General features: G+C 40.5%; 1 protein-coding gene across 2 annotated transcripts in view; it reads left to right on the top strand.

The window, feature by feature from the left end:
* Positions 1-8,408: 8,408 nt before the first annotated feature.
* The window catches only part of OBI1 (ORC ubiquitin ligase 1), a 45,194-nt gene continuing 34,825 nt past the window's right edge, over positions 8,409-18,777 (top strand). Inside the window, exons 1-2 of one of the 2 annotated variants that reach the window (XM_036831805.1) lie at positions 8,409-8,551; positions 17,894-18,029. In XM_036831805.1, coding sequence (XP_036687700.1) covers positions 8,480-8,551; positions 17,894-18,029 — 208 coding nt within the window. In that variant the 5' untranslated portion in view covers positions 8,409-8,479. The remainder of the gene's footprint in view (positions 8,552-17,893; positions 18,030-18,777) is intronic. The other variant, XM_036831807.1, reaches the window with a different exon arrangement.

Below are 18,777 nucleotides of genomic sequence, written 5' to 3'. Positions count from 1 at the left end.
CTATCCCACACCTCTAGGTGGACACAAAGCACTGAGATGATCTCCCTGTGCTATGCAGCTGCTTCCCACTAGCTATCTATTTTACATTTGGTAATGTATATATGTCCATGCCACTCTCTCACTTCGTCCCAGTTTACCCTTCCCCATCCCCATGTCCTCAAGTCCATTCTCTGTATCTGCGTCTTTATTCCTGTCCTGCCCCTAGGTTCTTCAGATCCATTTTTCTTTTAGATTCCATATATATGTGTGAGCATATGGTATTTGTTTTTCTCTTTCTGCCTTACTTACACTCTGTATGACAGACTCTAGGTCCATCCACCTCACTACAAATAACTCAATTTCGTTTCTTTTTATGGCTGAATAATATTCCATTGTATATATGTGCCACATCTTCTTTATCCATTCATCTGTCAATGGACACTTAGGTTGCTTCCACATCCAACACAGGTATAATTCATTAAAGTTAAGATGAGGTCATACTGAAATAAGAAGGCCCCTATTCCAACACGACTGTTGCCCTTATGGGGAAACTCGGACAGACATGCACTCAGGGAGAAAGTCATGGGAAGATGAAGGCAGACATCAAAGGGGTGTTTCTACAAGCCAAGGACCAACACAGATAGCCAGAAAACCACCAGAAGCAAGGGCAGAGCATGGAACAGATTCTTCCTCACAACCCTCAGAAAAAAACAACCCTGCCAACACCTTGGTCTCCGACTTCTGGCCTCCAAACTGTGAGACAATACATCTGTATTGTTAAGCCGCCCGTTTGTGGTACTTTGTTATGGCAGCCTTGGCAAACAAAGCCAGCTATCATAGTAACTCTTGTTCATGTCAAAAAAAAAAAAAATCCAGTTACATCGTTAATTTATGGTGAATGAGAGTGCCTATTTGTTCATACTCTTGTCCCCACTGGAGATTCTCTTCTTCGGTCACAGGAGCTAAATTCTAATCAAATAGCCATGCCTTCATTATTAAGCCATGCTGAGGACTGTGGATAAGAGATCACAGAGAACTGTGATTTAATCATTAAATTACGACAACTTCAAAACTGTTTTGTGAATGTGATAGTTCTAAAGGGATCATATAATTTCATGCCTTCTTTGAATGGCAATCAAATTTAGCTACTTGGAAGGAGTCCACTGTCCTTGTGGAGGCCACTTCAAGCTTCTGGAAGTAGGACAGCACTTTCTAAGGGAGGGTAATGAAGACAGTGGAAGCAGCTGGTGGGGTAAGAGTGAAAAAAAAAAAAAAAAAAGGCGCTTTTATGCTATGATCCCCCAGCTGTTTCTGAGAAAATAGCATCCGTGACCTATTCTGTGATGTGGCTGCACCTTTTCCTCTAAGTTGAATTTACATGCTGTGTAGCAGAAGAGGCCGTTCCCCTAGCTTACCATGCAGGGATCCTGCCCGTGGACTTGCACTTCTGGACAGATCCTACTATTTAATTTGTATGATAGGGACTTTCCTGGTGGCACAGTGGTTAAGAATCCGCCTGCCAATGCAGGGGACACAGGTTCGAGCCCTGGTCCAGGAAGATCCCACATGCCACAGAGCAACTAAGCCCGTGCACCACAACTACTGAGCCCACGCTCTAGAGCCCTCGAGCCACAACTACTGAGCCCGCGTGCCACAACTACTGAACCCCAGGCGCCTAGAGCCCGTGCTCTGCAACAAGAGAAGCCACCACAATGAGAAGCCCGTGCATTGCAATGAAGAGTAGCCCCCGCTCGCCACAACTAGAGAAAGCCCGTGCACAACAACGAAGACCCAACGCAGCCAAAAATAAATAAATAAATAAATAAACAATAATAATTTGTATGATGGTTTGAAAACATCATGCTTGGGTAAAAACACACACACACACACACACACACACACACAAACACACGTTCTTTCTAAACCTGAGAACAACAGCTCGAATAAACTAAGATACATTTTAAAATGGTGATATGCATGTAGAGATAGAGAGACATAGAGCTAAAACTGGGATAGACTGCCAATCAGTAAGCCATTATTTGCTGAGACCCACTGTGTTTTGTGCCACACATGGATAATGTAGGATTCCTCATGATCAGGGACCTCCAGTTTAGTTAGGGAGAGATTTTTCCAAAAATGTAGAGCCCAGCAGAGGCGTATATGCCACTGCACATGGTTCAGTTGGGTGCTCTCCCTCTCAACGTCTGCAGGAATTAACTCATTGTATAATTGATGGCTTAGTAATATGTTTGCCTTCCTGTATTTAGAATGTAACTTTCACTAGGACAGGGCTGGTCTTGTCTTTCAACTTTTTAACTTTAGCATTTGTCATGGTGCTTGATCCACTGTATATGTGAAATAAGAGCTCGGAGAATAAATGCATGAGGTACAAAAACAGGTGGATGTAGATCATAAGTGATCAAGAATTTGAAAGGCAAGGGGATTATGAGTAGGCTGGAGCAGACAGGAGAAGCATCATGAAAGAGATGAAACTTGAGACTTAGTCATAGTGAATGGAGTGAGGAGGAAAAGAAAGAAAAGTCATAGATCAAAGAGTTGAGGATGGTGAAACGATGGGGAAAGGAAGCCATATTTTAAATAACACTTGTAATAAATGATTCAATTGTTAAAACAATGACTGGGAGTGTTGAGCGTGTAAAGGAGTGTTGATGTTTTACCTAAAAGAGGTAAAGCCACTTGGCAAGACTCCAGCCAGCTGCCGAGGACTCCACGGCCAAGTGCAGGATGTCTTTGTGAGAGAGGTACACAGAGGTGGAATGCAATTAATTATAGGGCTTCAGTAAATAGGATGAACAGAGGCCTGGTTTTGAGTTCCCATGGGAGGGTCCCACCTTGGAAGGGCTGCTCACACCTAAACTAAGGGCAAGAAGAAAAGGATTGTGCTTTGTTGGGCATCTTTTTTTTTTTTAACAGGTTTTTTTTTTTAAAAATATTTTTAAAAGTTTTAAAAAAGTATTTATTAATTTATTTTTCGGCCACACCACTTGGCATGTGGATCTTAGTTCCCCGACCAGGGACCAGGGATCAAACCAGTGAAGCCCCTGTCGGGCATCTTAAAGACAAAGCAGTCAGGATCTCAGAGCTGGGGTTCCTATTCTGCTGCTCTGGCAAATCCTAGCACCTCTCTGTCTTTGTGATTCCTGTTACGATATTCCTGGACGTAATATTTCCTACATTCATTCTCTAGCATTCAACAAACATTGGTGAAGTACCTCTTAGCTTTAGGTGGAACTAAAATATTCTTTAAAAAATTACCTAGTTTAAAACAATCACCCAATTTGCAACATTTTAAAATATTAAAAATTATAACTTGCTGTGTCATAATGCCAGGGGCTAACCAACAATCAGAACATCCATCTGGAAGAGAAATCACTGTCAAAATAGACATTTTATGGTGGAATAGAAGACTTGGGCTCAGTACTTCCATTTATAAAGTGACTCATAAACAGTACAGGGGCTGGCACACCACTGATAATCAATAAAATATTTTTTGAATGAATAAACGCAGGCAGGGACATTATCTGATTTACAGCTGTCTACCCAGCTCTTAGACCAGTGCCTGGCACATAAAAATATTTAAAGATTGGTGGAATAATAAATAACTAATTACATTTATTTATTTATTCTGCAATCACTTATATTGTGATTACATAAAAATTTGGTGTGTAGATTCAGTATTAAAACCTCAACTGCTACTCAAGAGGCCAGGATTTGGTTCCAAGCCAATACAGCATAAGTGTAACTTTTCTACTAGAATGTAAGCTCCATGAAATGAACTGTCTGAGTTAGTTTTCCTTAATGTTTTTAATAAAAATACATTAAATGAATAAATGCTAACTTCCAACAGTCTATCCTAGAAAGAAAAACAACAAAAAGATAACAACAAAAAACCACTGTGCAAGAAAAACCCAAGTTCTTCCTTCTGCTGTAGTAAGAAGCATCTTTCAGGATGACATCTTGAGACATTTTAGCTCAAAATTCCCAGCCTGTGAGAAGATGGTACCATCCATACAACTGGGCCAGCACCTCTGATTAATTTTTAATCCAACTTCTATGAGTTTTCTCGGTGTTAACCACAATCCAATTGGGGGTGTATAAATTTAAAACCAAAAAAAAGAAAAAAAAGACTGTCTTTCAGGAATGAAAAATAAACGTAATCTGAAATCAATATTTATGAAATTGTGATTAATTGACTGATGACCAAATGATTACAAAATGTCTGCCTGAAACATCTACTCAAATGTATTAGCTTTGACCAAAAAAATTAAAAAACAATCTGAACTGGGTCAATGAAAGAATAATGCATTCCTAATCAATTTTTAATAGCACTTAAGATTTTATATTTTTTTAAACTTGTTTTTAAATAATTTATCATAAAAATGAATCCGATTTAAACAAGGAGTAAAAGGTGTTCCATGGCTATTTGATGGTTTTCTTAGCAAAGAAATTCAATTGTAACTGACTTTTTATTACTGAACTACTTTATTAATAATAATACATCTTGCACTTACATGAAGGCATTTAGCCAACAATCTCAAAGAGTCTAAGTGAGATCTAGGATTTAGCTCCAATTCTACCATTATCTGGTGGTTTACCTTATCTAGGCCTCAATTTCCTCATTTGCAAAAGGAAAGGCCTGCATAAAACCCCCTAAGATCCTTCCTAGTTCTAAAAGTTTATAATTCTAAGGATTTAGGAGGCTTTAGCCCATCCCAGGTGCTGTATGTATCTGATCAAACTCCTCAGGTCACAGGACTCCTCATGGGGCTAGGAAGAAGCTGAGAAAGAAATTTAGCAGAAAGTCAACGAGCCATGTAATCTTTGTTTTCCTATTAAAGTAATGGCAGCATTATTTAATGATTTGGGCCAAATAATGTCTGTTTAGAATATGATTTGTCAAGATGCCATGTCTTATTAAAATTAAAGCAAATGTGAATTAAAGCATTGCTTTGGTTATCTATTGCTGTGGGACAATTCACCCCAAAGCTTAGTGACTCAAAACAACAATAAATATTAATTATCTCTGATAGTTTTTGTAGGTAGGAATTCAGAAGTGACTAAGCTGGAAAATTCTAGCTTGGGTTCTTTCAGAAGGCTGCAGTCAAGATGTTCACTGGGGCTGTAGTCATCTGAAGGTGTGAATGGGGCCACAGGATCCATTTCCAAGGTGGCTTAGTCACATGACTGGCAAGTTTGTGTTGGCTGTTGGCAAAAGGCTTCAGATCTTCCCCAAGTAGGCATTTCCACAATGCTGTCTGAGTGCTATTTGAGGCACTTCCACAGGGCAAGCAATCCAAGAGAGCAAAGCAGAAGCTACAGTGACTTTTATGACCTAGCCTTGGCAGTCATACATGTCACTTCTACCATACTCTATTGGTCATACAGGGACAGCTTCATGGGCATGTAGCTGTGTAGTCACACAGGGCCCTACATTCAGAAGAGTCCTGTACTTGGTTTAAAGCTTTAATGTTGCCATGGTGATATTCTTAATCATTTTATCTTTGGACTTTCGTAAGTGAAGTCAATAGGAACCATGGAGTACACAGGTGAGCAGAGAAGATACTTGCAGTGTGTGTCTTCACTGCTATTCCTTGCCACCCCTTTGCATATAGTGTTAGCAATGCTCAGAATTCTGGTGGGAATTCAGTGAAACTCAAAGCAAGGACAACGTCAGCGTATTTTGGAAGCCTCCAGCTTCCAGAGAGTTGGGAGAATGTGCATGTATTAAGAAGTGAAATAAAGAGTTAATTTTGTGCATCACCAAAAAAGAGAAATGCCCTTCATAGGGCAGAGGGAAGAGAGAGTTCCTGGCCTTAAAGCATTTGAATTATTTAAAGCAAAGCCTGGGAATTGGCCTGGAATCAATCTGGACCTAGAGAGAGTCCTAGTCAGCCTGTATTGCTAACGATATTACTCAGGGGTGTGTGTGTGTGTGTGTGTGTACTTATTCACAAAGCATTAGTGAGCAGAGCAGGTATGTTATGGTATGATCCTATTTGTGCTTATGCACACAATAATATATGAATGGAAATGTTTGTAAGGATATGCTCCAGAATGTTGATAGTGATTACCAGTCAGGATCGAGAGGTGAGGCATAAGCCTAGAGGAACTTTTGCTTATTATTTTATATATTTATAAATGGCTTAATTTTCAAGATGACTCTTACTATTGATATTTTTATAATTGGCAAAAGGCAATACAGTCTTCCATTTTGAAATGAAAAACAAGTAAACACAATGTGTAAAGCAGCCTGGGTCTGTAATAAAGGTAGTTTGTGGCTAAAGAAAATATTACGGTCTGTGGACTAGTCACTCAGTACCAGATACTAGATAAATCAAATACAATCCCGGGCCTCAAGAAACAGTCTGTTGTAGGGGCAAACACATAAACAATCAACTATAATAGAATGTTATCAGCCTAGTGCAGAAAGAGCTATATGGACAGAGCGCTAGAACAGCACTGAGAAGCTGTGACAATGATAGCAAACGAGGGATGTTCGAAATAGTCTAGATTTAAACATTCTACTTAAAATGTTGGTTATGATTTTTTAAATATATTTTTGTGACTGAGTATTAACACCAATCATCAGGATGATTAACAAGAAATGAACTTTCCCTAGTAGCTTTGGAAGTCTTTTTTAAAAAAAACTGTCTTCAACATGTCTTCCTATTGCACTGTCTCCAGGGGTAGGTGTGAGAGGCAGAACAGTTTCAGTCCTACATCCCCCTCAGAGGGTGGGAATGACAGGTCCTAAAATACCACATCAGGTATAAAAAAGGTGAGAACAAGGTGAGAACAGGGAAGAACACAGTAAGATGGGGAAAAGACAAACCTTGAACGACAGTGGGTAATGACTTGGAGCTTTCGCATTCTGAAGCCTGAGATCTACACCCAGGAAGATGAAAGATGCATTTAGCAAAACATGTGAAGCCGAGACCCCATTTAATATGACTCCAAACAGCCAGGAAATAGCCAAACCAGATGACTTTTAGGCCAGTCATTCAGAAAAAAAGTGGCCATTAAACAGACAATCAATATGACTATTTTGCCCAGATCTCCTATCCCAAGCACGTGATGGTCTCCAATTCCTAGGAAATTAAGTTACTGAGCTGTTTGGAAGAATTCTCACTATCACCTGTGAGCCGATTTTGAACTGGAATTGGGCTACTTCAAGCGAATTACTAGCTGCTCCAATCTCATAATTGTCTGTTTCTTTTGTAGACGTGATAGTAAACATACATTGACCTCATTCAATACACACACACACACACACACACACACACACACTTTACCAATGAGGAAGCTAAGAAGCAGAGAGGTTAAACAAATAGTCTGAAGCCAGTAGAGCCAGGAATTTGTTCAGGCAGGGATTTCTACCCTGCAGCCCAGGTCCAGACCCCTTTCTTTTAACCATGAGGCTGCTTCTTGTAATTATAATGCTCTCTCCCACAAAAAAGATTAGTAGAAGTAGTTGCACTGGTTTTGTTTCTAAATCTCCCTACTCACAGATTGTATTTGTTTGCATAAATTGATCACATTGGCTCTTCCTCACTTAAAGTAAATTGCAGTTAAATTCCAAATCCGTTATACTCAAAGATTCATTTAGGAACTTTCAGAGTTTATCTTTTTTATTGGTAAGAAGTGCTAACTTATAACATCACACATTCTTCTTCAGAGTTCAGCAGCATAGTAGTACATTTCATATCCAACCAGGCGCCTGAAATGAAGGCTTTAAACGCCTGTGCGAGTGCTGTCGGGGAGTGTGGATGGTTCACGCGCTTTGCAGCTTTCTCACAGGTGGGTGTAAATCAGAGTCAATGGCTCCGATCCTTAAGTCTCTTTCAGATAGAAATCACAGAAGGACCAACAGTGAAAGCGTGTCTTCACGGAAGGCTGCTATTAACGTACGCAAAACGTCTCTGAAACAAACAAGGAGACAATCACTGTCGTTTTTAAGTGACATTACATCATTTAAGAATGTAAAAAGACCTGAGCGCGGCAGAAAGTTGCTTGGAAAAGTTAAAATGTAGAGATAACGTCTTTCTTCTTCCCGTTTTGACTGCACCGTGTTTTCTGTGTCGGGTTTAATCTTTAGGCGGAAAACTCTTCCCTCCTCCCCACCCTCCAGGAAAGATCCTGGGATTTTAAATCGCCTTTCTGCATCTTCCTCTCCTCTCTCCACCATTACTCTTTCATTTAAACTTTCAAGATCCTCGATGCCCGTAGTAAACCTCCTTCCTTCCCATTCTCAGGAATCCTGTAGCTCCCGAACCGGGGAGAGTTTTTTTCAAATTGAAAAGCAAGGAAAGAAGGAAGGGAACAGCTCCGGCGGCCGCGCGTTGGGAAAGCGCATTTTCGTTGCCTCGACCGGCGCGGCGTGGCCCTGCTGGGCCACCGTAGCCGGCCTCGCGCGGCCTCAGTCGCGGCGAGGAGCCGCGGTCGGCGGGACTTCCGTGTTGGCGGGATTCTGAACGCTGCCATGGCTCAGACCGTGCAGAACGTTACATTGTCGCTAACTCTGCCCATCACGTGCCACATCTGCTTGGGGAAGGTAAGGGGTGATTCCGGGCACGGCTACGAATCGGGGTCGGGTGTGCAGTGGCCCGCCAGAGCCGAGGCCGGTGTCTGTGTGTGGCGGGGACGCGGCGCGAGGCGCCGGGCTGGGTGAGGACGCCGACCCGCGTTCTCCTGAGCCTGGGGAGGCCACGTCCCGGGCGACGGAGGGAGCGCGCTGCGATTCGTGGGGTCATCTCTGTGCCTTTCGGAGGAAGATGACAGCGGTCTGGGGTGTGGAGGGAGGGCGGCCTCACCCGGGCGACTCCGGCGTCGAAGGAGGCCTGGTTAGAAACGAATCCCAGCAATTTACGCCCCTGTGCATCCCCATCAAAGCCTGAAAGCACGTTTCCTGGGAGCCTCGCTACGGTTCCTTCGTCCTCTGCACAAATTAGAGTGTTTTGTTCTTGGGCCTCCAGTGCTGGTTGGAGAGTCTTTTCCATTTCCAAGATCATTTCCTTTACTTAACCCGGCGTTGAGAGTGGCCTTTGCTCTGGGTTCAGACTTTGAAGAGTAAATAGTACGTGCCCCTGAATGACGTTTAGAATGAGAGATACGGTCTTTAATTCCAAGAACGGATCAGTCACGAGGTAGAATACCGTCTTTTTGTGATGCAAGAGGTGCCTAAGGTGTTTGTGAAACCAGGTGGAGAAAGTAGTTCAGAATCAGAAACGGAGTTTTGAAGGTTCTAATGCATTTGTCTCCTCTTTCATTTCCGTTTGTGCCTCCCGTTCGGTTTAAAAGAACATTTTGTTTTACTACGTAGGTTCAGAAGGGAGACTTTTTTTTCTTACGCTGAATTGTTTTTACGTTTGTGGTGTGTTTGTGCGTGTGTGTGTGTTTACCCCCCCCCCCACTGAAACTGTAGCCACAGGCTTAGGATTGAGAAATGCAATTAAGAGCAAACATTTGAGTGCCAGCCAATATGATCATCTGATCATCTGCTTTAAGTCTACGTGAATTTCCTGAGTTCAAGAAGTAGTAGGAAGTCAGGCTTGCAAGAAACTGATAACTCTTGATATCCATCAGAATGAAATGCCAAGGAAATAGCAGATGTGCTGTGAGAGGATATAGATGGCTTGATCCATTCTGACTGGCGAGATCAAGGATGGCCAGTGGAGGGTGGTTATTTGAGCTGGCACTTGCTACCTCTGTCTGCATACATAGCTGAGAGGAGGGGAAGGTGTTTCAATTTGCTACAGTCTACATTTGGCTCCTGACTTGAAGTTCCCACAAGTTAAGTTCTGAGTGAATTTACTCCCAACAGTAGCCTGGTAAAGGGCTGATAAAATATCCTTCGGAAATAATTTTCACTTGGTTGTAGTTGTACACATTATATCTAGTTTCCATTAGTTCTTAGAAACTAATGTTGAAAATGTGTTTTGCCTGGTTGATTTTGCCTACCTATGCTTCCTGTGTTTAACAAAACTGATAGCTAATAGAATATAGTGCTTTGCAGATTACAGAATGCTTTTGTATACATTTAATTATTTCATTTACCGCTCTCACCAGTGCTGTGAGATAGATAGGGCTGGTTTCCCCATTTTTCAAATAAGAAAACTAAGGCTTAGAGTCTCCAGCGTTTGAACCTCTGTTACCATTTGTGTCTTCAACAAGTTACTTCCTAAAAACTCACTAGAACTCATGCATAACAGCAGACACTTTTGGTGTCTTTTTTCTGCCATGTACTGGTTAACTGTATTCTAGAATTAAATGTGATTAATTAATTAAAGGTTAATGATTTGTAAATAGGCATTTGTTTATGTCTACTACATAGAGGCAGAAAGGCGTAGTGGTTGAGGGCCCTGAGTACTGTGTTCAGGCTAAGTTCTAATCCAGGTCTTCCACTTACTAGTTATACGACCTTATACACATTACTTAACCTCCCTCAGAGCAGTTTCCTTATCTGTACAATGGGAATGATAATAGTATTAACATTCATCCTTGCCTTTTGGGGAGGATTAAATGAAGTAATTCATATCCAGTGCTTAGCATGAAGTTTGGCACTTAATAAATGTTAACCTTTACTGTGGGTACTGAGTCAGACCCTCAAAATGAGGAAGCCAGCCTTTCCCAGTAAGTGTTCTTCCCAGTTGCTTCATGAGACCAGTACACTCACTCGATGAAGATTTACATTCCCAACAGAGGGGGACCTGTTTGTCCAGGAAATTGCCACAGTACGTCCAGAGGTTTTAGCTGGTTCCCTATCCCTGTTGCCTTTTGTATAGTTAAAGCAAATCTGATCTGCTTGTGCTACTCACCCTCCCGCACACAGCTGTACTTGTGGGGTGCTGGAGATGGCATGGCCTGGAGTAGCAGCGCGTTCCTAATGTTACTTCCATCTCCCCGACACACAGCATGTCCGGCCACCTCTGAGATCCGCCTAAGGTCCTTCCCGACTAGCCCTCTTCTGTATAATCATCCTTTTGCTGCCCTCACCATTTGTACCATATAGAATTAGCAGTCTTCATTTTTTATTTTTCCACAGAATTAGGAGCCATTATTCCTGGAGGTTTACTGTAAAAAAAAAAAAATTTGCATATTACTTAAGATAAGGGTGGGAGAGACCTTAAATCTGAAGAGATAAGGTAGATGCTGATTGGAATGGGGGTGGAGGTGGGGAAGAATGCGGGGGGAGCAGTAGTGGAGATAGTCCAAGTATGTAAGTGGTTAATGCTCTGTCTTTTGAATACAAATGTGCTTAAAATTGAAAAGTTTAAACATTTTGCATTTCCTACCTCTGACTCTACCTCAGCCTTAAAGGTGGATTCTCTCTGCCCAATAATGTTTAGCAACCTTGCCAATATTGTAAGTAAGAGCTCTATGTGGCCTGAAGAAGTTGGGTACATCCTGTGGGACAATTTATATATAACATTTTCTTGCCTATTCCTCTTTAATTTTTTCCCATGCCTTGGGCTAATAGGCCAGCAGGCCAAAGTACAGAGATGATCTAGCCCAGGATATCTGTTCAGTGACATTTGGTACTGCCGCCAGAATGCTACAGACCAGTTTATCTCTAGATAATTCCAGGCTTTTATCTCTTCAGTTAGGATTCAAGCTATGAAACGAAACTGTTGCAGGTAATACTTTTATTGACCGAGTCAGCATCTTGCCATGAGTGACAGCCAAATGTGGCCCACAGTTAGTTTTATCAAAGGACAAAGGTGGTTCTCAAGAGAAGTGCCAAGCAGCTAGGCTTCTAATGCTGTTTAACATTAATATATCATATCCAATTATTCCTCACTTGAGTATGAATCCAGTTTGGGGCACCACGCTTTAAGATAAATATAAATAAACTAGAGTATTTGAAATCATTTGAAAAGGAATTGAAATTGAGGTTGGAATATAGATGGAATGGAATAGTGTTGGAGTGAATGAACATGATAGTGAATCATTAAATAAAGTATTTTCATTTGGAAGGGAATCAAGCTTTGGGTAGCTCCACGATATTAAGATTTGTACTTAATATAATGCAAGCTTTCTGGCTGAAATAATCAGAAATGAAATTAGCTTTCTTAGGATGTGGAGTGTCTGTCTCTTGAAATGTCCAGTAATAGCATGGACTGTTTCCCACTAGGAACACTGTGGAAAAGAACCCTTCTTTCAGGGAGGACTTCTTGCTTTGCTTTCCACCCATATAGTTGAGTTAAAATGTTGCAAAGGTAGGGCTAGAGACAAAGCCTTAGCAACTTAGCATCCTAACTCTAGGTTGACTAAATTCATTAATCAGTGTTCTTTAGGGGCTGTTGATTGGCCAGCAAGCCATCCACCTCAGTACATTGAGCCCATGTTTGAGTCCTGATTGTCTCTGTTCCCAAGAGTGGATTTAAGAGCCAGCCTTGTACATAATTGTCACAAGTAATTTGCTTTGAAAAAAAAGTCATATGGAGTATATAAGTTTTGCATTTTCTCTTTTCTAGATTCAAATAAGCTTGAAGAATGCAGACACTTTCAGAAAAGTATAACAATGTTGTGTCTTAACATGGAGTATAATAAAAATTAACTCAAAAAAGTGTTGATATATCCTAATAATTTTCAAGGTTGGCATATAATAGCTGACATATTTACTTCACAAATAAGATTCCAGTTCATCCTTAAGGCGTTCTAGGTAGGGATAAAGGTGGGAGAGGGGAAATGTATTATCTCTCTTTTTATGTAGATAGAAGTGGGGACCCAGAGCAATAGGCATTAATTATAATAACTTAGTTCTTGGGATCACACAGTTTTAAAGTTCTAGGTCGTAAATTCTGGCCCAGAGCCAAAGATTTCTTGAAACATAGCAAGAGCAATCCAGGAATTTTATTTTTAAAAGTTTCCAAATTTCTGAGGTTGAGTAGGCGGGCCCCTACTACCTCATCATTTCTACCTCAGCTTTGTTTTTCAGTCTTTCTAGGTCTCCACTAGTGAAACCCATAAAATTTTGACATAGGTGCCAGAAGGATATTCTTCGGAGAAGAAGGATTAGCTCTAGTCTCTTGTAAAGGCGACAAGAGCAGAGAAGTTGATTTTAAGTGAAATTGCCAGGCCAATTGGTAAAGTTTATCTACTGCCTTTTCCCTCCAGCCACCTCCATCAGTTCAGTACCTCTTTTCTGCAGTCCCTACTGATCCTGGTGTCTTGATCCTTTCAGGCATGTGTCCTCTATTTCTTACTCCCAGATTATTATTTACTAAACCTGCTCTAAGGAAGAAAGAACTATTTCTTAGTTGAGAGATCATTCAGTTTGCACGTGTAATGGTGGTTGAATGCTGACTCTGCCACTTAGAACCTGTATCATTATTTCCTTGAGTCTCAGTTTCTACAGCTGAAAATGAATTTGATACTATCAACCCCATTAGGTTGTTAGGGAAATTCATGTGAGTATCCCAGCCCAGTGGTTCTCAGTGGGATGGGAGTACATTTCGTTCCACAGAGACATTTAGCAATGTCTATTGCTGATTGTCTTCGGGGGGTGCTACTCACATCTAGTGGATAGAGGCCGGGATGCTGCTAGCTAAACATCCTACAATATACAGGACAGCCTCCCACAACGAAAACTTCTTGTTCCAAAATGTCAGTAGTGTCAAAGTTGACAGACCCTGCCCTAAACCAAGGTATAACTCCTATTAGCTAAGTCTAGAATGGATATTAATGGACGACACCTTTAGGCATGACTCCTCCCAGGTACGTTTGCTTTTTGTGAAGGGGGTTTTGGTGGTAAAGTCTCTTAAAACTGAAACATCTTCAGATAAAAGAAACTACATAGTAGAATTATATATTATAGGGTTAATGTTTTTTGTACCTAGGACTGCTTCCTCAGGCCCATTCCAGTAAGAAGAGCCCACTTTTCTACCTTGCTTTGTCTTCTCTTCCTCCTCTTCCTCCTCCTCACCAGCCTCATGGGGCATTACCCTAGGATATCACTTCAACATGCTTACTCCAGATGAGTTTGGAATTGTACATGCCACTTCGCTTTGCCATTGTCTTCTTGCATTTTTATTTTGTAGGATGCTTATTGTGTTATTGCCACAGATCTCATTTGAGAGTAAATTGGATATAAAGTCTAATAACATAGGCAAATTATGACTGTCTCTGTATCTTAAGAAGATCTTATTAAAGAAAATTATTTGTGTATGTGTTTTGGTGTTGTACATAGCAGGATCTGGGCGGAGGAGATGGGTGGACAGGAACTGAAGGAGGGCTAGATTCTTTGTATTTTGCTTCTGTAGGTTATGGTCAAATAAATAACAAGTAATTTGTTTTAGTAGTTCTTTCTCCTTTATAGGTTTCTGTCCTCCTAAGTAAATTTAAACCATTGTCTAGAAATCATCATCTGATAAGTACGTGGTCCAAAGAAATGAATTAGTCAACCGTTTCAAAATCCAACACAATGACAGTGATAATGCCAGGTATTGAACGGTGAAAATGATTCTCCTTTGGGTGACATTGCCAATGGCTGTTAGCAGACAGAGCCAAGTAGTCTGCCTGTGGTTGTTCTTCTGTATCATTTTGGCAGATTAAATGGAAAGGTTAAACTTTCACTTTTTCAAAATTTGGCAGTGGCCATTGACCTTTTGCTTCTTGAGATGCTTTTAGCAGCATTATCTCAGCCTTTCGTTTTAATACATCAAAATTCACTTCTCTTAATCTTAGAGTATACATTGTATAAGTTGTTGTAGGTGGACATAAAGATGAACAAGACAGTGCCCCTGCCCCCAGGGAGCCTGAAATCTAATAGGGAAGGCAGGATGTAAACAATTTTCCAAGTCCAGCGAACATTAAATCAATGCATAAGAAGTGCCCTTATAAGAATCAGACAAAGATCCAGTTAATTCTAAAAAGGATTAGTGAAGGCCTTACAGAAGAGGTAACCTTTGATTTCCATCTTAAAAGATGGGAAGGATTTTATTTTGATTGGGGAAGTTGGGAGGCCAGCAGAACATATTAAGCTAAAAAATGAGAGCCCAGTGAACAAGGAGACTCTATTCTTATTCTTTTTAATGAACATTGGGTATATCTGTGTGGTTGAAGTATAGGTTTTGTCAAGTATTGAAATAGCAGATCAAAGATACGGCTACTTAAGAACCAGATTACGTTGTTCTTTGGATGCTGTACTTAAAAGTATGAGCAGGGAAAAAAAGGTTGTTTTGCAGGAGAGCAGTGAAAGCTGCTGCCCCATATTTTAGGTGGCTAGCTCTGGCATCAGGGTGAAAGGTGGACGGTAGTGAACATGTGGAAGCAAGGAAGCTTGGCAGGAGGTCATTGCAACAGACTGGGTTAAGAGAAGGAGAGCCTGAACTCACTGAGGTGAAGATGGAAAAGAACATTTAGAGGTAGGTTTGCCACATTTTGACTATTTTGGGATATACTTTTTTTTCCACGTTATAACATCTCTGAAATCTGGTTCTATTTTACAAGCGGTAGCATCTTGCAGTTGTAATTGGCAGCATTTTTCATTCTTTCTTTTTTCTTAGTGGTACATAAAATATGGATCTATCTTAAAATCTCTGGCTTCTTAGACTGATATATGATACCAGCATTTGATGATTGATTGGATGGTGAGGATAAGTAAAAAGGGTGAGTCAGAGACAGCTCTGAGTATTCTAGCCTGAGTGGTGAGGTGGTGGTGCCAGTAACCTAGACAAGAAGTGCAGGAGAGGGAGTGAACGTGTGGAGGCCAGGTTTGGCTTTGAACATATTATGGTTGGGGCAGCTTTAAGATGCCTACATGGAGTTGGCTCCTGGGCACGTGGATATAGTCCTTTTCTCCTTTCCCCTCCCCTCCCCAGGGTTTGCTATGTGGAAGTCTCTGTGCTTACATCTTTATATTATTAAATCTTAAGCAACATCTGAATGAAAAGTTTACTAGGTTAAACCATAGTTTTCAGAAGAGGAAACAGATGCCACTGTAACTAAAGGGTTAACCCAAGGTCAAACAGTTCAATAAGTAGCAGAGCTGAAGTCGGCCCCAGGTTTTGTCTCTAGAAGCCTAAGCTCTGCCACTTACTAAGGTCCAGTTACAGAGGATTCTCAGGAACTGTTACCATAGAAAAGATGTTAACACTATGTGATACATGAGATTGAGAGAGAAGAAAAAACTTTGTCAGGTAAGGTGTCCCAGGACAAAACATTAGGGAAAGCAGCTGTACCCCTTCCTGTACTTTGACTGTGAGCATCTGCTCCTCTTCTCATTGTACCTACTCTTCCAATATTACTTCAGCCTTTTCAAGATCCATTGGTTGACTCTGTGACTCTATCAGTTGGTTGCCATTCACGTACTCAACAGTGTTTGGCAATCCAGCTCTGTACATAACCCTAGTAAATTTACTTTCTTACCTTTCAAAACAACTGCTTTATTCTCCTATTTTCTCAAGTCGATATTCCCCCCTTCTTCTCACTTGCAGCTGGTAACCTCACCTCATATTTAATCACAAAGAATAAGCAGTTGGAACATGAGTTCCCTCATCTTTCCATCAACAGATCTTCCATCCACTTTGTATTTGTTCTTGTACCCTCGGTTTTCCCTTTCGTTAAAATGGAAGACAGATCCTCACTCCATATAAGCCAAAATCTGCCCCCTTGTGCTTTGGATCTCATTCCCCTCTTGACTTCTTAGGGACTTTGCTATCTATGGCTCTAATCCCTCCCCCTCTTCCTCCATCATTAATTAATATCCCCTTTTTATGGTGTCATTCCTGTTATCATTTCTTATGATGGCCATATTTTTATGCTCTCTTCTTTACAGCAAAATGTGAAAGAATTGCCTATTCCCTCTGGCAAGTTCCCCAATAAATTGAATTTTAAGTACTGTCCTAATAGCAATTACTTCATTCAACAAGCCTTTATTGAGTACCTACTGTGTACTAGGCTGTCTTCTAGGTACCAGGGATTCAGAAATGAATGAAACAAAAGAAGTTCTTGCTCTTATGGAGTTTCCAGTCTAAAAAGGGAGATAAATATAAATTTACAATAAATATGTAAACAAATAAGTAGAAAACTAAAACAGCTTCTCTTCCATTTTCCCTCATAAAACAGCTACACACAGTCAGAACACCTACGTCGTTAACCCTGAGCAGGCCACCTAATATCCTCACACCTTGGTTTCCTTATTAGTAAAGTATATTTACTGTTTATCTCACAGGGTTATTGAGAGAGAGAGAGAATGCATGGAAAACCCATTGTAAAATATAAGACAATATAAATGTAAAGTATTGTTATTTGTATTTGATTACACTGAGTCAAAGATTTGTGTATTTGGTGTATTTCAGTATTTCTGTCAGCATTGTTTGCTATTTAGATTGTAAACCACATGAGTGTATGTCATGTCTTTTAGGATTGTTGTAGCTTTCATGCCTCTGGTTTTGGGGACTTTCTAGTAAGAATCAGTGCTAAATTGTTGATTGCTATTGCTCTGTAATATAGTGGAATGACTTGAGGGAAGGATTTCAAGTATTGAATGTCATATGGGTGGTTGGACTAAATAATCTTTAAAGAACCTTCTAATTCTGACATTTCGTGATCCGAAAATAGAATAGTTGAAGGAAAATTGCCCTAGCCTTAGTGGAACAAAGTGCATTTTCTTTTTGGCAATAAGTGTGGTTTGGAACAAAATAAAACCATTTCATGATGTGTTCAAAGTTTCAGTCTCTATGACCAGATATCTAAGCTAGTATCTGTATTATACATGTGTAAGAAACAATGTGGTAGCACAAGCAGCGTTTTTACGAATCCTAGATATTATACTTCCTCTTAAAGCACCTACTGCTGTACTCTAGAGAAGAGATTTGCTCTAAGCTAAAACTATTGAGATTCTCGTTATGACTGTTGCCCTGTACTAAAAGTAATGTTTCTTTTTTCAAAGGTACGCCAGCCTGTCATATGCATCAACAACCATGTATTTTGTTCAGTTTGTATCGATTTGTGGTTGAAGAATAATAGCCAATGTCCAGCCTGCAGAGTCCCCATCACTCCTGAAAATCCTTGCAAAGAGATTATTGGTAAGGGTCTATTTTATAAACACATAGAAATAGATTTGAAACAATCTTAAATAGTGTCTATTTGGAGGAAGACTGAAATAGACAATTTTCAGTGATGTTATTTTGCCAATATCCTACTGGATGGATTGGTCATTTGGCATAATCTGTAAGTGGAGCAACTGAGGAGCACAGAGCAATATGAGAAGTCTCAGAGCCTCCTGGAACTTTCATTCTGGTAGATGCTGTGCATGTGGACCAAAATATTAATGGTTTAAAGCAGCAGATGCTAACAGCCAAAAACAAACAAACAGAAAGGTCCACAGAGTTTAAACAAGGAAGTTCAGCTAGGAACCTTGAGAAGGGATCCATGACGCAGGTGGCCTTTAAGATGGAGATTTAAGGATGGATAAGTTTTCAGTTGGTAAAGATTAGGGAGGGCCTTTCATGCAGAGGGAATAGCATGCACTACAGTTTAGAAGTAGGAAAGTAAGGCATGTTTTTGGAAATGATCAGTAGTCTAGTTTGGGTCTGACTATTGAAATAAGACAGAAAATGTAAATTGAGACTTTATTTTTATTTTTTTTAACATCTTTATTGGCGTATAATTGCTTTACAATGGTGTGTCAATTTCTGCTTTATAACATAGTGAATCAGTTATACATATACATATGTCCCCATATCTCTTCCCTCTTGCATCTCCCTCCCTCCCACCCTCCCTATCCCACCCCTCTAGATGGTCACAAAGCACCGAGCTGATCTCCTTGTGCTT

This window comes from Balaenoptera musculus, chromosome 18, assembly GCF_009873245.2.
Source record: "Balaenoptera musculus isolate JJ_BM4_2016_0621 chromosome 18, mBalMus1.pri.v3, whole genome shotgun sequence".
Lineage (NCBI taxonomy): Eukaryota > Metazoa > Chordata > Mammalia > Artiodactyla > Balaenopteridae > Balaenoptera > Balaenoptera musculus.
Note: the sequence above shows the minus strand (reverse complement) of the source record. Positions and strands in the feature narration are given on the sequence as shown.